We start from the raw sequence: 21,519 nt of genomic DNA on the forward strand, positions 1-21,519 counted from the left end.
ATAATCTTAGTCAATCTTATGACTTTGTCCATAAATCTGGTCATTGTTTTACTAATTGTAATTGCTTATGGTCAAACTTGAATACACCAGCTTTAAAAGGTTACTATATGCAATATTGCTTCATGCTAAGAGGTATTAGAAACTAACCTTATATGGAAAATAAACAGCAAATATCTGTCATTATATATTTCCAGATATCTCCAAAATTGCTTAGACTAATCCTTAATGGAAGAACATCAAGATCAATATTGGACTGGATTTGATTTTAAGGGTTGATATTAAAATAAAAGAAAGAAAAGTAGCCTGATTTCATGGAGAGAATTAAAAGGCTAATTGGACCCACAGACAGCAAAGGATGGTAATGGATAGCACACCAGGATGGATTTCAAGCTGTTACTTGTAATCTGCCTATTTTTATTTTTTTTCCCCTGCATGTTTTTGAGGCATAATGTATGAAGTGTGGGGGACGGGCCTTTTCCTGGAGAGCCAGATCTATTACCAAACTCTGGATTATGTAAATACCTGATCACACCGTCGGTAAAGATGTCAGATACAAGTTTAAATGTAAATCTGCTTTTTAAAACAATTACCTAAACCCAGACAGAATTTGAACTTTCAGAGCTCTGACTCTGAGGATGTATACAAAATGCAGGCAACTTTGGTGGCTTTTACTGTGAGCTTTCATAGTCTTCTTTCTTCTTCTACCTCAGCAGTTGTATTTTTCACAGGTGTATGGATCTGAAGCTAAATATTCTGATTATTCACCCAGAAAAGCTTTCCAGTCAGTCATGCAGATCAGCTCCAGGGAACCATAATGATTTTGATGAAATCTCCTTAACCTTTTATAAAACTTCAAAAGAGGTCTTTTTATCAGAACAGAATGCTTTGATTTTTTTAAAGTTACTTCATGCTTATATATCATACAGAATGGAATTTTAACATGTAAATTAAATGCTTTCTTTTTATTGATAGTAAATGTTTCAATTAACATAAAGAAGTACTTTGAAGAAAAAGAAAACCCAAACTTGCATACTCATTCTTGGAATTACCAGATTTTAAATGTTCAGAATTCACTATCTTGTATAGTAAATTATGTTGGTGGAAGTGTACCGGATATAGTGATAGATTGACTGAAACAGGAGGTAATTTCGTAGAAGGTAATTTATATTTATGCACTGTGCGTGTATATATGTGTGTGTGTGTGTGTGTGTGTGTGTGTATACAGGAACAGAATCTGTTTTGTGGCAGCATGATGCTGCTACCTGTATTCGGCCCAGGTTTTCTCAACATTTTTTCTATCTAGGCATCAGCCTTGGTATTTCAGTAAAGAACTTTGAACTCCTGCTAAGATGCTTATGTTATCATGAAGTATAGATAATAAAAAGGAGAGGGAGCAGGCTATCATAGCTGTTCTAGAATATCTCTTTTAAAAGGTATTTTACATGCACGGTAGTCAAACTTTTGAAGTTGAATTATTCATAGCATTAATGTGTAACTTCCCAACCATTTTTTTCAACTTTTACAAGGACTAGCTTAGTTTTAAAATGTGCAGTTAGTTGCTTAGATTTAAATGTTCAACTGGAATGTCCCTAATAAGTTAAAATGGGGAAAGAACTGATCATTTGAGATTCAAGTGGAGCTTCCTAATTAAGTGCTGGAAGTGGGATGATATTCTCCTAATACTATGTCATTTAGCCTTCTAAAAGCTAAATGTCTGTGAGCCTTCCAGTTGCTCTCTGCCAGTCCTGAGGAGAGAAATGCATTTTAATAAAGGGAAGCCCTCCAGAGGTGTTTGTTTGCTCCTTAAATGTCTTGGACATTAAAGGTGCAGAACACTGTTCCCACCTGGACACTGAGCTGTCTATTTTCTTGATTTGCTTTGTATGTTCCATTTTGGGGTGCTCAGAAGAAACTCCAAGTATTGTATTTTTCTGAAAGTGGAAATCTCTTTGGTTTCTGCCTTCCATCTTATGGTGTCAGTTTGAGTATGTTACAACAGCTCAGCAAAGCATTACTGTAAGGCTTTTTGGTGAGAGATGCTCTCTAGAGTTTCAAATCTTTTGCAATTAATTTTGATCTTTTATTCTGTTTTGGGGTTTTTTTTTTCAGGAAATAGGGAATGCTTCCTCTTGTGATTTGGGGTGCCTGTTAGAAATATTGGCACTGTTGACCTTAAATGTAAGGTGGAAAGAGTACCAAGTGCATCCTGGTGAAGTTATGCACTGTAAACCTGTAGCAAACAACTTTAATGCTGCTGGGTGCACTTCTCAAAAAAACTTAAAAGTGGCAATTTCAAGAGTGATTTGGGCTCATTGGTATAACTCTTCACAAGTCTTATTGTAGATTCCTGAATCACTTCCCAGGTAAAAGTTTTCTTGTCATCCTTACTAAAAGCCAATAGCTTCATTATTATTTTTTCCTCTCTTCTTCCTCAGCTCCATTTTTTAGAATCTGGATACTTTTTTTATCACAATGGTCTTGCTAAAGCCAGGAGAAGACGCAGCCTTCAACACAAGCTTCGTCTGGAAAAGGACTCCAGGGTAAGTGTTTCATCATTATGTGAACTATCATGTTTTCTTTGTGACAGAGACCATTTTTTTATGGGACCAGGGTGATGATCAAATCTGTGGCTATGATTATGGAGTTTTTTCCTCAATGCTTGTTTCAAGCTTGGTGCCTTCTCTATGCACACACTTCCCAAATAGCCTCAGCTTTTATTTTTATTTCACTGTTAGAAGTAGTCATACATTCTCTGAGATGTGTCCTCTCTCCTGTGAGACTCAGTGATGCCATAGTGTCTAGGACATCTCTGTGCACTCTGTAATGTGGGGAGAAGCCGTCTGAGGTACATCTTCTGGTTGTCCCCTCCATGAATCTTGCTACCCATGGTTATTCAGCTCTGAATACCTTGTGGTATGAATGGTGGCACTTTCTCAACAACCAGCACAAATTCCTTGCTTCTTATAGAATAGTATAAACACCAGTTACTAGGAGAGTGTAAGCTGTCAAACTTGAGTAGTTCTTTTAGAGGCTCTTGATTGCAGTCTGTGAATGGTGTGCTCAGTTTTAAGAAGCATAAACCTCTCAGACAGGAGAAAAAGGACCCTTTGTGGGAAGGTATGAGCTGGCACTGACAAATTCTTTTTCCTTATATGCACAGTTTTTGCACCAGTTTAATACTGGGCTGAAGTTGGACCAGGTAGCGCAAAAAGTATATTTATTGCCCAAAGAAAGTAGGTCAGCCTAAGGAATGATATCATGACAGCAAATAGATTGTTTTTTAGTCCTTCATTAAGATTTCAATTCACTGCACTGTGAAGAAGGGAAAACAATTTTATTCCAGACAGAATGTGATTGCCAGATTTGAATTATTGGAACACCTGTGACAATGAAACAGTTGAGTAGGAAGAAGGGGAAAATAGGTTAAATAAGATCATAATTGTTGTTGTGACACTAGAGCAAGCAAGGTCTGATGAATTCCCAGCTTAATTTTCCTGCTTCTGCAGAAATTTCAAATGATTCCAGGTCCAACTAGGATGCCCATGGCTGGTCACTTCTGTAGTTGAGAGCCATGTGAGGGACCCACATAGGTTCCAGGTGCTGCCTGCCCCATTGCTCTGTCCCAAGATGCTGATAGTTGGGTGCTCTAGGGTACTTCTTCTGGATCCCCTTCTCTAAGGAGAAACCAGATACAGGTGAGGGGTTAAGAGGCAGAGACATGTCCGACCTGCCTTGAACAGAAATTCACAGGCTTCCATTGTTTTGTTTACTAAGCACGGATCAAAAAGTAAATCACTGTGGAAAATCTACAATTAAGTGGATACTAAAGCAAATGTCCTGAGGTGTTTCCTGTTTCTGAACCACGCAATCTTGTAAAGTCACTTAAGAGAAAAATTTTCTCATGCTTTAAGAGAAAAAGCACACAATTAAGTCAGAACATTGAAAAGTAGTGGCTGGGTTCAGTCACTGTGCAGAGTCATTCCATATGCTCTTTGGAAATAAATATTTCTGTAAGTCTCTGAAAATTTTACAAATACTTGTGATATTTGTATGAAACCACCAATTCTCACTGCAGCCTAATATTACATGTCTGAGCACTCCTGTACTAATTCCAGACCGGCTCTTGCATTCATACCTCTAGACTAAGTGTCTGCACTGCTATTAAGAGCAGCTTAAGTGAATCTACCTTCTCATTCTGAGATGGTCCCTTTTGTAGTCATCTGATACTTGCAGTATAGAAACTGCAGTTGGCTTCTGTCACATGCAGTGAAATTTTGTGTTTCCTGATGATCTCCACCTCATTGTGCTACTGCATACCAGTGGCTCCCTCCTTTGATTTCAGGGAATAAAGCCGCATTTAAATAACTGAGAGTATCTCCCATGTGAGGAAAAGGATGAGCTTGGGTGAATTCTGACTTTGTGGTTTGCACTGGAAAATGGAAGGGGGATGAAGCAATGTTTCATCTCCATGAGTAAAATGACATTTTTTCACCTAGTCTGTCTTGTTGAATAGTCCTTGAGCTCTTATGATACCATATAGGTCAGTTGCTTTGTGTAATACAGTTTGAGAGCAATTAAAATAATTAGTCTGACCTCCCTTCTTCTTTTCTATGTGAGGCCATAAAAATTCCTGTCAAATTTGTGTATAAATGGAAACATGAGTTAATTTCAAACTCTAAAAGTAATTTCTAAATGTAATGGCAGCTTTCTAGACTGTTTATGATCAATTTTACTTAGCGACAAATGTCAGCACTGTCCTGGTTAATATGTTAATGTGTGAAGCCAAGAATAAAATGTTCCTATTTTCAGGCTAGCCAGGAAGAAAACTTCCACCACAAGGATATAGAAATCTCTCAGGAACTGTTACAGTAAATGCTGCTACAAAAAGTTGCTTTGCCCTACCCAATTGCGAGAAAGTGGGCTGCACTTATTCTATACACTTTTCACTTTTAAGGAGGTTACAATGCCCAGCTAATTTTAGTTACTAGCTGGAAAACAGCACAGATGTTCACTCAATTAATTAATGTTTTTAAATCAAGGAAGTCCCTTGAGGATCCATGTCAGCTTTTCAGGAGTCTAAGACAGATGTCGCAGCACTATACAAATAGGTTACTGCATCATTTCCATGATCCACGTGTTTTTTAAAATGCTCAAAAATGCTCTGATTTAAAATTTACTGTATGTTTGAACCAAAATAACTTGGAGCTGTGCTAAAAACATTACAGCAGTTATTTGATAAACATCACTGCAGTCAAGGGGGTGGGAATGGGATGTTATTAAATTTCTAGAAATCCAGCAAGAACTGATCTTTGTTTTGAAGAACCATCTCAAATAAAATGGTTTTAACATTATTTAGTAGATTCATATTGCTGAAGCCTGGACCAGTCCTGGCAGTGGATGAAGGTCCATGTAGTGTTGTCACATAGTGTGTTATTCTATTGAGCTGTTCAAGAAAAAAGTGCAGGTGCATGAGGCACCATGGCTTTTGCTGTCAGTACTGTCCTGTCAGGGATCCTTATTGTCAAGGTGGCAAATTCCACAGTGAACTGAACTGCTTCAAATAGAGGCTGTAAAATTAAATTTCATTATCTGAGGAATGGAGAACCTTCCAGGAGAGGTTTGCTTTGACTCTTTTGATCAGTTGCAAATTTCTGTGGTTTCCAGGTGCACTTCTATTTTGTTGTTTTAGCTTATATACCTTTGGTGCCAAATGAATTGCAGGGAGGGGAGGGATTCCCCTTACTATTTTTACATCTTTAAGCTGGAATTCTAAATGAGCTAAGACATAGCAGCAACATTTCCAGCACTCTCCATGTGAAATTGCATTTTCGGGTGCCTTTATCTGTTCATTCCTTTAGCAAAAATGTCTCAGACCAAGAGGTCAGCCATTAGGCTTTTTTGTCCTTGGAAGATTCCATTTAAGAGGCTGCTGTACTTTTCCCTGGAGCTGCACACAGGAAAGTAGCCCTTGCCATGACCCATGGATGCAGACAGCTGGGAGGAGGTGACAGCAAGGATAAGGGCCCTGGGTGGAATAAAGCTGTGAGAAGCCACAATAGTATGGGACCAGGCATCAGTGTGAATGTGAAGAGAGAATAAGTGGTACAGGCTGGAACAAAAGCCCAGGGTCAGTGAGAAGGTTGAGTGACCTGGGAGTGGAGGAGTCCATGAACTGAGTGGGACATGGAGGAGCATGTGCTGGCTGGAGAGACCGGAAACAAGGTATCCATGCTGCCATCAAAATCTGTAGCTTCCTAAGTACAGGTCACAACACAGCCTCAGAGCAAGGGGACCTTTAGAAAGTCTTCCCTGTGAGTAAGAGGAAATTACAGCTTCTGTAAGAGCAAACTTTGCTTTTAATAGTGAGTGCTAGTGATATGTTTTATCAACGTGATTGCCCTGAAATGGCGAGCGAGAAATATGGAGATATTTCTTGTTGCCTTGTTTGTTAGTACAGTACAGGCAGGATGGAGTCCTCTCCTGCTCCACCACAGCTGAAGGAAAAAAGAAAACCATGGTATTCACTTCTGTAGTGGACTGATGCTGGCTGGATGCCAGGTGCGTGCCAGTTCACTCTGTCACTCCCTTTCCCAGCTGGACAGGGGAGAGAAAATATAACATAGGAGGATTCAAGTGTTGAGATATGGACTGGGAGAGATGACTCATCAAACACCTTGGGCAATACAGGCTGTAGGTAGAGATATGAATTGAATTTATTACACTAACCAAATCAGAGTGGGATTATGAAAAGTAAAATGAACCCTTAAGAACACCTTCCCCCCAACCCCTCCCTCCTTCCTAGCTCTACCTCCTTCTCCAGCAGTGCAAGGACACAGGGAATGGGGTTATAGTCAGTTCATCACCTGTGGTTTCTTGGTTGCTCAGGGAGGAGTTGTTTCCCCATGCCACTGTGGGGGCCCTCCCACAGGAGACAGTTCTCCACAAACTTCCAGCCTGAGTCCATCTCATGAGCAGCTGCCGCAAACTGCTGCAGTGTGAATCCATCCCAGGGGCAGCAGTCCTCCCCAAACCACTGCAGTGTGGGGTCACTCTTGCATGGGATGCAGTCCTTCAAGGACAGGCTGCTCTAGCATGGGCTCCTCTCTCCATGGGCCTCCCACAGGGTCACAGCCTCTTCTCAGGCAGCCACAGCTCCTGCACAGGCTGCAGGTGGATCTCTGCATCCCCATGGATCTCCATGGGCTGCAGGGCACTGTTGTCATCTTATTGCATAAGTTTCATACCTTTTCGGTGATTTTTCATGGGCAGATCCTCACAGGACTGATTCCTCTCAGTTCCCTTCTTAGTTTGCAGTTACCTTCTCAACCAGCCAACCCACTCTCTTATAGCACTCTTCTTCTCATTGGTTACAGCTGTGGCTGTTGAAGTCAGGCCTGTTCCTAATCTTTGATAATTGGTACAGCTGCAACTCCTCAGGGGTGAGATTACCTTCTGCTCTACCTTTATTTTCTTACATTCTATCCCGCCACAGGGCACGGCTGCCTCACCGTGATCTTACCACAGTCTGCAGAGGAATCCCAGCTCCGGTGCCTGGAGCCCCTTCTGCCCTGCCTTCTCCACTGACGTTGGTGTTCGCAGAGTTGTTCCTCCCATATGTTCTCACCCGACTCTTCTCTGGCAATTACAACTGCACAATAACTTTTTTTCCTTTCTTCTGTGATATGTTATCACAGAGGCATTACCACGATTTCTGATTGTCCCAAGCTTGCCAGTGGCAAGTCTGTTTTTGGAGCTGCCAGGGCTTGTCTCTGCCAGACATGGTGGAAGCTTCTAGCAGCTTCTCACAGAAGCCACCCCTGCAGCCCCACCGCTACCAAAACCAGACCTTTCAAGTTTCATTGTTATTTTCGAAGCTGACTTACCTTCTGGTCTCCTATATTATAAATACAGCTGTGCACTCAGCTGTATTATTATGTAAACACTTTAAAAAGTGGCCACATAAAGGAAAGGAAAGAAAAAAAATTCATGGTGATTTTGTTACCTGTTTAATCAATACTTCTGTATATTTTGGTGTTGGTGGTTATTTTCTGTTAGTAAATAGTCTTCCACTGAAGGAGAAGGGTTGAAATTTTCCAAGTTTTAGATAAAACCATTTTCCTCCCAGTCTTTTTTGTCAGACAGGTGCCAAAAATTAATTCTGCTCAGGAAATAAGCTATAATATACAGAGAAGAGCTGAGTCCTATTATTAATATCTCTGTGCTAGTGGATCTGTGTTGCTATTGGGAGAATAAATATGTATGCATGGAGGGAGGAAAGGTTAAATGAAAATCTTCCACTGAGAGTGAGTTTGGCACTTAAAATGATGATTTCTTTGGAAAGAAACATCCCAGTGATGCAAGTTGTTATATTTCAGAAAGATTAGAAAGGGAGACTTGGCTGTGCTGATCCAGGAATCTGAGGAAAGTAGATGCAGAGCTTCTTCCAGGAGTAGTTAACCAGGTACCCATGGTTAGCAGTACTCCCAAACTGCTTGTCTCATGGGACAAAGAGGAAGGGGGTTGTAAATGCAGAGGATTTAAGCTTTTAATTGAATGAATCAAAATCTTTCATCTGCTTCCTCGCCTGAGGTCCTTTATGTGCCTCCTTAATGTGACTGGCTTATTGTTGTCTTGCACTGGGTTTGGTATTTTGCACTGAATGGTATGTATGTATAACATGGTTTGTTCCGTTTTTCCCCTCTCCCCCAAAGCCCCTGGGATGGTTGTCTCTCCCCAGGTTACTCCTCCCCTCGCCCCTCCCATCACTTGTATCCCATTGGCTGTGGCTCCTCTCCTCCACTCCTCTTCCCCTGGGTCACCACACAATCGACCTCTTTTTACCTCTCCCGGACCCCCTAGAGGAGTTCCACAATAAATCGTGGGATGGTCGTCCCGAGGAGAAAGAGTGCCTCCTGTCTTTTACTTTTGCCCTTGTGAGATTGAGAGGGGCCAGGAGTCCAGAGCTAGACACATTGGACCCCAGAGGCCCCAGGATCAATCTCACAGCTTATTTGTGATTGGACCCTTGCAAACTGTGAATGCAGAAGTGCCTTCCGCCCCACCCCCAGGCAGGGGTTGTCCAGTGTTGGCAGAGCTTAATGTTTCATCCATGGCTCCTCTTTAACAGGGAGGAAGAGGGATGGATGGCAGTTTGGGAAGAAGCAGCACAGCAGCCCTTAGCAATGGCAGCCCAATGGAAATCAATCATCAGGGGCCTTTTCCAGCACACTAGTGACAGGTTTGAGCTGGGCTAAAGGTGGAGCCTTTTGTCTTGCTCTCTTAGGTGTCAGCACAAATCTTCCTCTTTGCAGAAATTAAAATCTTCCTGGTAAGATCAGGAAAACCCAGTTTTCCTCAGTTCTCTGTAGTTCTCCAGCCAGTGTGGAGTGCAGTGTTCTGGGGACACAAGGACTAGGAGCCATTGGAGCTTTCCCTTTTTCCGACCTTTGTATTTGATGTGGAGGTGTAACTTGTTTCTCCAGCCTTCTGTTACTGGAGGCAAATAACATTCTGTCCCTGGAGCAAAACAATAAGCAATTAACAATTGGGGTTTTTTAAATGGCAATTCTTGGCATTTTTCCTCCTGCTCCGTGGCCCACTTCTTGATTTCTCAGATTCCTGACCAGATTGATTCCCTGGTAAAAAAAAAATAAAAGCTTGGAAGGTATCCCAAGATGATTCCTCCATCTGAGAAGAAAGCTGGTTTGCTCCTGAAAGTAAAAGGGCAGCAGGAGAAGAAAGGGCCATCACTTGACCAGTTCCCTGTTGTAATCCTGCTGTTGACACTGTGGGTGAAGGGAAAAAACTACACTGTTTGTGCAGTTCACCACAGCAGTGATCCCAGATTGATACAAAACTTTCAACTTCTGTGGAGCTAAAGATGATGTAAATTAATGTAATGCCAAAGACTTGCCATGCCCTCTCAAATCTGAGATGAAGGCTTCAGGTTCATCATCCAGTTCTCTGCCGTGCATGGAGGTGCGTGTGTGTTATGACAGAGAGATGGCAGAATGGCAGGACAAAAAGCCCTTCATGTTTTTGTCTCTTTTATGTAAATACATGCTGCAGATGGTAGAGGTTGACAGACTTCCCAGTAAAATCAGTTTAGCATTTTGCTGTGATATCTATTGTCATTGGGCTGGCATTCTGGTAGGATTATATTCGGGGGAAGTTTGGAGCTGCCATAATTTTATGAGACTACAGGTCAGCATTACACCTGCATTGGTGTTATCTTTTTGATATGAAATGGAACATTAGGTAGTAAAAGCTCTGTTTAAGTATCTGTAATAAATATTGAACAGCCAAGGAAAACTCATGCGAGGAAATGTCTTCTTTCCAATGCTTTTGAAAAAAACCCCAAACTACCCTCAAACTTACACACTATTCATTGAAGCTGCACTGCACACAAGTACTGAAGAAAGTTCTGTCTCAGCCATCCTGATGAAATGAAGCATGTTGTGCAGAAAACAGGCAGTGACTTCCCTGAATGGATCCCTGGGTTATCATTTCTGATGTAAGTTGTCTCATGCTTAATCCAGTGTGTTTGAGGAAGAGTTTCCAAGAGTTTGTACCTGTTCACAGAGGGAGCCTCTTCTGGTACTGTTGCCTTTTTCAGGTTGATACCATCTTGCACTGTATTAATACTGCTTTCCCACACAGCTCAGGGCTGTTTTTGAAGATTCTGTGTTTCTGATTCATAATGAAGCCAGCTCGCCAGCATTGAAAGAAAAAAGGACAAGTTTTTTGAGGGAACTTGAGTCACCTGTATGTCATCTGGTAATTGATCTTGTGTGTGTCTTATTGCTGAGAAAATTTAATGCTTAAATGGGCATTTTTCTTTTATGATAATTGGACCCTTTGCAGATGTTGGTGGGTGGTTATTGAAATATACAGGTTTATTATCTAAGAACACAAGAAGAAGGAAGCAACAGAGATTACAGCATAGTGTTAAAAAAAAACCAAAACAACAAAACAACTCAGACACAGAGTCAGTTTCTGGGAAGGTAGAATTCAACCTGCACTTCAGACATGGAAAGAAAGGGTTATACAGGCAGCAGGGCACAGATAAGTAATTCCAGGAAATATGCTGCATATGGTGTATGAACTGTGTAATTCCAAACAAGAAATCATCAGGACTGCAAAGAGGAGATTTAAGTGTCTGTTAAGTGAGGAAAAAAGTTTTCCTACAACTCTGCCCTTCTTGCAATGCCCATGTAAGTAAGGAGGTACTCTGCCTCCAGAATGCAGGGGATAAGCTAGTCTTTAGGTTATTAAATTGCTTCTGTGATGTCAAAACAAATGTATCAGAAATTCAGTGAGGCATCAAGTTTGGTTTGTGACTTTACTATGTACATAGCATGGTTGTTGTCACTGCAGACAGTGATTGCTGAATTCCCTGTGATTGCCTGTTGAAAACTGAATCTGAGGGAGTCCTATTTTTGTTGTCCCTGGCCTTTGTAGACTCTCTTCCTGCCCAGTGAGGGTTGCTGGCTTTAACTGCTCATGGAAAGCCCTGTCCAGCTCTGTTTTGTATAGTTGACCAGTGGGGGTTCCAGCTGTTAAGCACCTAGCTGCTCTTTAATTCAGATATCACAATTATTATCAGTTTCTGTCTTCAGGAAAAGGAATCTCTGATAATAAAAAATTATGAGGCCTAGAGTTACTCAGAATGATAGGGAAGTCCTCTTCACTGCAGTGTGAGGGTGCTGAAGAATTTCACAGTTTCTAAGTTTAAATTCCTCAGATTTTGTGTGGCATCACTGACTCATCTTTGGACTGCATACGTTTATTTTATTTGTGATGTGCAATACAATTCTAAAGTAAAATATGGCAACAACATTGAGTATTTCAAACAGTTTGCTGCTGGAGAAAATTATTTCTAGCACAATGTAAAAGATAATCTTAACTGATCTATATTTCTATTTGTAACTAGAAAGAGAAAAGAACCCAATTAATCAACATCAACATTAAAGAGTGTTGAAAATCTTTTATGTCTGTGTTATATGAAAAAGCACCATTAGCTGCACACAGTAAAATAACAGACTATCAAAATGACATCAAACTCAAACATAGAGTGTCTTTTATGAAAATACTATATAACTGAGATTACAGGGTAAGCTAGAAGTGTTTCTATTAGAAAAAAAAAAAACAAATCAATGTACTGTAGGGTAATAGACTGGTGGGCAAAGGCAGCACTGTGCAGATTTATGTAGAATTTTCCAAAAATAAAAGCAGTGATGTACTGTAGTCTTAGTGCCACCAGGATCTGGGGAGTTTGCATGGTTGGTGGTTTTAAGACAAGGTTAGACAGTGACCATGGCTGAGCTGGATGTGGCTCATTTCTCTCTGTGGCTCTGGGATGGTTTACGTGACCCCTTGAAGCTGCTTTGTGTCCCGTGTTGCATAATTTTTGTATTGCTGAACAGGATACTTGGGGTGAGGCAGTAGAATGAGCTTTATTTCTCAAAACTGCTTGTAATCATGAGGAAGTTCAGTACTTTTATAAAAACCTGTTGCGATAGCTGGACACATTTAGCCTCTGTTCTGCTGCCTGTAATTTGCTGAATTTGCATTAGTTAAGTTTCTGCTTTATTGTTGATGTCTTTTCTCCTGACTGCAGTGTCACTTCCCTTTCTCCCTCTGCCTTTTCCTATTTCCCTCTTGTTTCCTGCTTAATGCAGAGTCTCTTGTTTTATAGAGCAGGCGTTGCTTTTATTATTTGTGTAATTTCCAGCCTAGGATCTTCAGAGAGGTCTGTTAAATATTACAATACAAGCAGTGGCAGTGGTGAGGCTGTATGATTAAGGGTCTTTTTAGTATGATGTAGAGAAGAATGGACAGAGTGAGCCAGTGGCTTTGTATTAACATGGAACCCACTGTGATGCAGAATTTTGCTTTGGTTTAGGACAAGCTTGGTTTGGTTTTGAAAAAGGAATGCAGTGCATTGATATTCTGAACTAACAATCACTGAAGGTTGTGAGTATCTCAGCATTCACTGGATCCAGGAATCCATAGGCATACTGTTGGTGCTTGATGAGTGATATTTTGATATGTGGGGGTTCAAAAATGACCAAGTTACCAACATTAGAGCCGTGATAGAATTCAGACTGCCATGTGCAACTCTTGTCTTCAAGGCTGGCTTCACTTCCAGTTTAGGAAGTGTGTCTATTCATGTATACTTCCTTTTCTCCTGTACAAGTAAATTGTATGCCAAGAAATCTTCTTCAGAAACAATGCAACCAAACATTTTGGGTTCCGTTTTCTTTTGGGCAAATCTCTAAGCCTAATAAAAAATACAGAGGCTGGAAAACTGCCTTTCAAAAGATTTAAAATGTATTGTTTAACCTACAACTTGGGAAGATTGTAGAGTTAGTAAAATATTGTATCTGTTATATATGGTACCCAGATTGTGAGATGATAGGTCTATAATGAAGCAAAATTGTAAGTTTATTTCTATTCTTTATTGATGTCAGAAAATCAATGTTAAAATCAAAAGTTAAAATAGTTGATGGGGTTTCTTGTGTGCACACTTATATGACCAGAACCATTTAATGTATATGACATGGGCAGTAAATAAAAGGTGGTGCAACTGAGGGTGTGAAGTTAAATCAATAACAAGGTATGACTGGAATATTTTTGGTGTAGTTTTACGGGGTATCTAAGCATGGTGTACCAGGGCTTGTGTCACAAGGCTGTGACTTTGAAAACCCCACCCCTTTCTCCTAAGAGACTTAAGTTAAAAGTATCTCTTTAATGGCATATGCTACTGTATCACACAATAAATGTATTATGTAGTGCATCCACCCATGCCATTTAACCTACTTTACTGTTTGTATGGATGCCGTGCTCCATGAATTCAAAAAGGGGTTTTACAAAGGTCACTGTAAGTTGATTGAAGTATTTACAGATGCAAGGGAAATAAATGAAAGGTTTAGATCTAAATTATTTTAGTAGTCATTTGCTGCAGTAGTTATTTGATGTTGCATTGGACTACTGCTTTTTCAGCCTCTAAAAGCTCAAAATAGCCAATAATAATTAAAATGCTAATATGTATATCATAGGTTGGTGAAGTTGAATAAATGCTTCTTGGCCTTGGGAACTTCCACACTGAGGGAGAGAACAGGCCTGGGTAGAGCAAAACGCCATGGAAGGACGAAGAAATATTAAACATCTCCATTGTTGCCACATTTCTCCTCATGGAGAGGAGGCAGGGCACAGTTTTCCCAAGAATATTTTCTGGGATTCACATTCTCTGCACATCAGAGAAAGAAAAACACAATTCTTATCACTTGCTGTGCCTGTGTTGTACCAAAGTAGAATGGAATGTGGAGATTGTTTACCCAAAGTGAGGATGTTTTCTTCCCTTGGCCAGTCAAGGCCAAGAGTGTATCTGTGTCCAGACTGTCTGCGGGCAGTCATGGACAGTCAGCGAGACTCATGGAAGAACAAGGATGAGTGCAGTTGTGAGCTTGTGAGTGCATGGCAGATTCAATTTTAGATTTATAGAATAAAGTACTTCATCAGCCTTCTGAAGATGGAGTCAGATGCCTCGTCATTTTTTTCTCCCCTCGTTGGGGGTTGCTGTGATTTTGCAATACTCCATGGTACATATTTTCCCTAATTATTTGTAAAGTATCAATTCCACACCATTGTAAATGGACTCTGCTAAATATTACAATTTTGCTTATAAGGAGTGATACCTGAATGACCACATTTGTGTGAAAATCAGCTTTGGGGTTTACATTGCAAGCTTGTTACTCTCTGAGTGCTGAAAAGAAGTACACCCTTGTTGTAGGTACAGATTTAATATGTCATCAATGTAAATTGTCTGTCTTCATGGTCTTTATCTTACTTGATTCTGAGCATTATGCTTCCGTACAGAGGAATATATGGTAAGGGATCCATGAGCTTTGCAGACATAAAGTCTTCACAGAAGAACCAGAATTGCCAGATCTAATTATTATTATGCTCCTGGTCTCACAGCATTGTCACTGAACTGATTACTGTCAGACTCTAGGTTATGTAACACTGCAGTGCTATGGTCAGCATTAATACCTGGTTCTCTTCTTCCTTGTCAGCTCTTCACATCCCTATTCCTTTTCTTTGGAAGAGGCACAGATACATTGGATGTGTCTGCATGAAGAACCTGAAAAACAAAATAAGCCACTGGGGTGAAGAGATGCCCCGTGTTTTGTCTTGGAGTCTGAGGCTGAGGGATTGATTACATTTTTTTCCTATCTAACTTGGCTTTGTCATCCAGCAAATATTATAAACTCAGTGCAGAGCCCATCATCTGTGTTTGGCTGTTGCTTTCCCTGGCGCTCATCCAGCCTTGTCCTGCAGAGCTTTTGGATTGCTTTCATCCTCCCTGTGGTTCCACCAAAGTCAGGGCTATCATGTCGGGAGGCATTTTCTCCCAGCAAAACAAGGAGTTTGAGGAGCTGTTGGCTGTAGCTACTTCATGCTTTGGAAAAACCACAGTGTAGTCAGTGACTGCCCAGTGACTTAAAAAAATGAGATACCTTCTATAAACCTTGTAAGCAGCATTTCAGCTGCTCTTTTTGTCCAACTCAAAACAAGCTGAGCTTGTGTTGTAAAACCTTCACTTATCTCCTGCACCTGCTCCCTTGGGCCAGCAAGTATCACTGGCAGAGTTTAGACAAAAATGCTGGATATCTTAGGCCAGGATATACTAATGTAATTATGCAGTGCTTGCTCTATTTTCACTTCTCAACTGGAATGCTCACCTGGGAAAACATTCATTGGAATATGTTTTACTTCTTTTGGAACTTGAGCTTTTCTTGGAATAATTCCCTTGATTGCTATTGGACTGTTTATTTTCTGAAAACAGGAAGAGAAATATCCATTTCCCTGTTTCCAGCTCTAACCATGTACATACCTAATAATTTTCAAGGGCCTTTCCCCAAGTTATGCAGGGCATGTTATAAGAAAAACTTATGAAAGTTTTTCCTTGTTGATAGTGAGTCACAAGGAAGTAGAATCTACATTTTCATATTTGAAATACTTCATCAGAAAAAAGAAATTTATAACACCAAATTATTTTATTAAAAAAAAAAGTTTCATTTTGTTTCAGAGTTTCTGGTTGGAACCTTCCAGATTTTGCTTCATGGTCATTTTTGACTGTTTTCATCACTTTCATTATTCTTTCCAAAGGAACATCCTAATCCCAGACTTCTGTCAGTCTGAGTCCAGTTTCTAGAATGTGAAAAGTATGTTTCATGCATGTTTCAAGGAAGAATAGCTAGTGGAAGACAACCTCCAAAAGAAGCATCTGATGATCAGCCAGGACTCCTCCAGCCAGCCTTCTCCTTGGTAGCTCACTGCTTACTTCACTTGTCTTCTTAATTGGTTCTGGATGGCTAAGAACAAACTTAGAGGCAGCAGTGCCACTGTGAGGGACTAGAGCTTCTCTCAAACAAATCCAGGGGAGCTGGATTTTCTGAAAACATCTAAGGAGGCTGAGATTTCATTCAGACTTTCCCGTTCTGAAGAGATGATGAAGCTGAATGATGCAGTCCCTCAAAGGAGAAAGCGCTTTACTCATAGTCTATACTTCACTGCAAACTAAAAAGCCCACCATTTGACTTGAGAAGATGAGGTACAACTAGTATTTTTTTTTAATTCCTGGAAGCTCACTGGTGAAAAACGTGGAAAAGGGGATGTAAATGATTGGGTTTGGGTTGTTATCCCTAAGGATGAAAATTTGTATGGAGCGAACAATTTCCCATAGGTAGAATTTTTTTGTTTGTTTGTTTCATTTCAGAGTTGCCACATGCTGTCTCAGTGGAATTTGAATTTTAATGATGACGTTGTTTTCACTTTCATGTGCTAGCAAGGTTTGGAAGAAAGTTTAAATGTATGAAAGAAATGAAGTTCCAGATTGAGATGGAAGGTATGAAAAAGAACATTGCTTTTAGGAGTCTGAATCCATCTAACATCTATTGGTGTCCTGCCATTCACTGTAGAATACGGAACATTTTTGCATAGAGAGAGGATGTATTTCTTTAAGGACAGCTGTTTACATGAAAATGTTTCTCAGAAAAATCAACTCAGCATGATTTTCCTGTTAGCACTGCACTTGAAAAGTGTGTGCAAGGTGAATTACCTACTTGACTTGCAAACAATGAATAATTCAGTGGGAGCCAGAAAGTCAAATGAATCTTCCCAAATACTGTCTGCCTACAAAATAGACAAAAGTGAGAAAAGGACTGCTTTGGTGATTTAACACTTGCAGCTCTCCCACTGAAATGATCTGTCCATCTGAAATAATTTGTAGTCTTATATAGTATGTAATGAAGTAGCATTTAAGTACAGGTTTCAAAGCACATTTCAAATATGGATTATATGTATTTCACAAATGCTGGAAATAAATGTGGGAGGAAGAGACCTTAAATTTTCCAAAAGATCATACAGCAAAGCAGAGGAAAGTAGGAGTAGATCTGAGATGCCCAATCCACTGTCTGGAAGAAAAAAAACCAATAACAACAACAAAATAGAAGTTGGATTGCAGCCATTTGTAGTCTTTACAACACCTGGGCACTAAGAAAACTGTGATGAGAACAGTAGGAGAAAAATGAAATCCAAGAGATTAGAGCAGATCCTCTGAAGCTGAAAAGGGCTTACACAAAGGACATTAACCTTAAAGTGTAATTAGTTGTCTAGTGCTTCCACATGCATGATCTAGAGGTGCAGGAGAAATTACTGTGCTAGAAGCTATGTAAGCATAAAATAACAACACAGTTGTATGGAGTCATTTGTCCCTAGGTATATTCCAGTACTAGTAGTCCTGCCTCTATTCCTGTCCTTGCTTCCGCATGGCTCATTCCACCTTTTCTCAGGTATTTCTTTATCCTGGGTAAAAGCAGCAGCAGATGGAGAAAACCTCTCCAGCGTTAATGGAGATTAGAGCCGACTTCATGCTCAGGAGACTTTAACCTAAATAGCACTTTTTAATTTACTATTTTCATTCTTTGCTGTCCAGTGAACAACTCGCTTTTGCATAAAATATGCACAAATTTACTGAATGTGTTTTACTTCATATATCTGAAATATACATGTTTCCTTGAAGGTAAAATCCAACAGCCCCTTGCCTTTGTATTTTCAGGTGAAAAGCAGCAGAAATTTGGGGAACTGTGTATCTTTTTGCTACCTTAGACCTGCATTGGACTATACTACTGACCCCAAACTTGTAATGATTGGCTGGGGAGGAGAAGGTTTGTCAGATAGAGGTATCAGTGATTTTTTAGCAATTAGAATTATGTAGGTGTTACAGGTTTTTATTATAATATTTGCTTATGGAAGTTGGAGGTCTCCTGGATCTCAGCAGGTAGGAGGCTGTTATTTACCTCCTTGTAGTCTTCCTGCCCCAACTGCCAGGAGCATCATCAGGACCAGGAATCTTCTTACATCTGATCCCACATTGCAGCACTGCCTCCAGGCCCAGGTTCTGTCATTTGTGAGTGCATTACACTCTGATGGAGATGGAAAATGAAATGATAAATGGTTTTTGTCCCCTTTGTGAAGTTATTTGAAACCTCTTTTAATATGTTTTGCTTGATTAAAACAGTAGCTGCCTGCCCAGACTGACTAGGGGAGCTAATGATGAAAGACACGATGAATAATTTGCTTGAGATTTATATGTTTTTTTTTTTTTTTTTTTGCAACTCCTGAGTTAAACCGAGAGGAAACATACGAGGGGAGAATAGGAGAGAACTTTTTTCAGTTCTGCCTTTATTTTTTTTCTTGTGAAAGTTGACAACAGATAAGGTGTTTTTTTTTCCTTTTCAGCCCTATTTTATATAAAGAGCTCAGATAAGATTTCTGAGCAATAAAGTAGCTTTCAAGGACTGTGTTTTCGTGAGATCTCAAGAAAAAAACCAAACATAATAACCATATGCTTCCTTCATTCTTGGCCAAGCCATGACCTCAGTTACACATTTATGTAAGGTATGAGCTTGTGCTTTCAGCCTCTCTAAATGTTGCCTGCTTTGGGAATTAACAAAAAGGGAAGAAAAATTGCCCCAACAGTTTTCATCACCTGTTGGGACCTGTGGAGTACACCTGGAGGGAGGCTTTGAACAGTTTTTCCTTAGAGGGATGGTGTTAAAAACAAGATACAGCGTTTCTCCAGTTTTCAGCAGTGAAAATCTGAAGTAATCTCACAGAAATGAATACAGTGTGTTTATCCTTGGACAAGAGGAGATGGAGCCTGGGTCTTTGCACTTCTGGAGAAGTGAATCTTTTCCAAGAAGCTAATACCAAATTTACACTGTTGTTCCACTGTAGAGGTTCACCTGATAATGTTTTGCTGTGGTGTTCCTGGGTTAAGAGTTTAAGTATTCATGCCTCCTCCATCCTGACTGTTTGTTCCTCTGACACCATTCTCTTTTTTTTGTTGTTGTTGTTGTTGCAGGGGCAGCTGGTGTTGGGATAGGGAATATGATTGCATTTTAACAAGTTCTTTCTAAGCTAGAACATTACCCAGATCCCATTTGTAATTTGGTCCATGGTGAAATGGGGTGAGATGAAACAAGAGAGACTAACAATAATAACTGGGTTGACCTTCCTTGAAACAAAAGTGAGAAATGATGACGGGCCCTACCCAGAAGAGATAAATGAAATTTTCAGGCCTTTTCATAGACCCCAGAGGTTTTTTCTGGTCTTTTGTTCAGATTTCCCTGTTTTGCAGAACACTCCTATTACCCTCAATCTCATAAAACGATATTTTGAACCAAGACTTCGGCAGTTTCATCCCTTATATAATTCTGCTGTATTGTTGGCATCGCTTTGTTGTTTATAATTTTTCTTTGGTGATGGTCATTTGTAGGTACAGCTCACCTTGCCCTTAAAGGAAAGGCCCAGAACAAAAGACATCATCTCTGATGTCATTGCATTGGTGACGACTTGCCATGTCTATGATTCCACCATTTACCACTGGATGTTTTACACTTCTTCAGGCCCAAGACACGTAGGACTTTCTATCCTGGTGCCAGTCTAGGCATCTCTTCAAGTTGCTATGAAATGAATCCTTCTGCTGTAGTAGTTTTATTTTCCTAAATCTCGCTTTTGTTGCTCTGGGAAGATACATCTTGAGTGCTTGCCATAACACAAATTAATTCTGACTTTTTGGAAATATGAAGAGCCCCTAAATGCGTGTGCAGCAGGCACTGTTAGTATTAATCAGAGATTCATCACTTCTCATATGAAATACATTTTCATGAGGGAAGCTTTTCTGTTAAATTTTTATTCTGTGGAAACCATAACATGAATTTGGTCTCAAAGTCTGAACAGAGTCATTTCCATTGAATTTGCATGCACATATTTGATTGCCTGCAGTGACAATCTTGAGCAAATCATTTTCTTCTATGATCTACTAAACATTTGTCTCAGTGGAAATAAACTAGAAAGAGAAAGAAGTATACAATGAAGACAGCAGTTTACAGGAGTCTGTGGAAATCTTCTGTGAGAGACTAAATCCTAAATATGCTTTTGCTTTTCTCAGTCTTTTGAGGTATGAGCTCCTTTCATTGAGCGTGAATAGAGAAGTCCCTATTAATATTAATGCAAGTTATGTATGTGCACTGAGAGCAAAATATACCCTAAAGTATAATTATTTTATGCCAATAACTGAATTGAAAAGATATATGCTCATTCCTGGCAAAAAAAAAGCAACAATGGTTCATAGAATTTTCAGCAGGATGATAATTTTATCACTTCATTTAAACCAGCCTCTGCTCTGACCCAGTGGGAACTAGGAAAAATTCTGGTACCAAAATCCCTGCTGATGCACATGCAACTGCAATTAATAATGAGTTTTGTGTTCTTCAGGAACCATTTTCCATTGCTTTAGGCAGTGGATAAATAGAGGGGCTTGTGACAGCTGCAAACCACTTGGATGACCTAATCCCTTGAAATCATGGCAGAAACCCCTTTGCCTCTAAGATTTTTGAAAAAAAAAATAATTCTGCAGATGTGCTTTAGAGAGAGGCTTGGCCAGCAGTCTGTGGGACAGGCTGCTGGAAAACATGGGCAAGGATGTAAACTCTCTGCTGAAGTGGGTGTTGAGAAGAACCATGAAGAATATTCAGACCACACTTCTGTGTCTTAGTATCAAAGAATGGTTTGGGTTGGAAGGGACCTTAAAGACCATCTAGTTCCAACCCCCTTGCTGAGCAGTACCACCTTCCAGAAGACCAGGTTGCTCAAAGCCCCATCCAGCCTGGCCTTGAACACTTCAGGGATGGGGATGCCTTGTCCTGCCCTGTCTCCGTGTTGTCACTGAGGAGAGTTTCCTCTGGGATGAACTCTGAGCATATTAATTCTTGTCTCAGTTTCATGGTTTTTTTCCTTCTCTGTGAGCTCTGTAATGCTTGGGCCAGCTCTGTGTGTCCTCACCACTGTACTGTGTTGGCTCTCCTGCTTACAGTTTCATATGGGATGTGATCCCTTTGCCAAATCACTCATCATCTGATGCCTCTCTTGTCAAAAAAAGAACTGTAG

The 21,519-nt window shown here is 40.2% G+C and overlaps 1 protein-coding gene across 2 annotated transcripts in view; it reads left to right on the plus strand.

The window, feature by feature from the left end:
* Positions 1-21,519, plus strand: part of PCSK2 (proprotein convertase subtilisin/kexin type 2) — a 106,462-nt gene that overhangs the window by 14,885 nt on the left and 70,058 nt on the right. For both annotated transcript variants that reach the window (XM_038131349.1, XM_038131348.1), the window contains exon 2: positions 2,436-2,540. In XM_038131349.1, coding sequence (XP_037987277.1) covers positions 2,436-2,540 — 105 coding nt within the window. The remainder of the gene's footprint in view (positions 1-2,435; positions 2,541-21,519) is intronic.

This window comes from Motacilla alba, chromosome 3 (assembly GCF_015832195.1).
Source record: "Motacilla alba alba isolate MOTALB_02 chromosome 3, Motacilla_alba_V1.0_pri, whole genome shotgun sequence".
Classification (NCBI taxonomy): domain Eukaryota; kingdom Metazoa; phylum Chordata; class Aves; order Passeriformes; family Motacillidae; genus Motacilla; species Motacilla alba.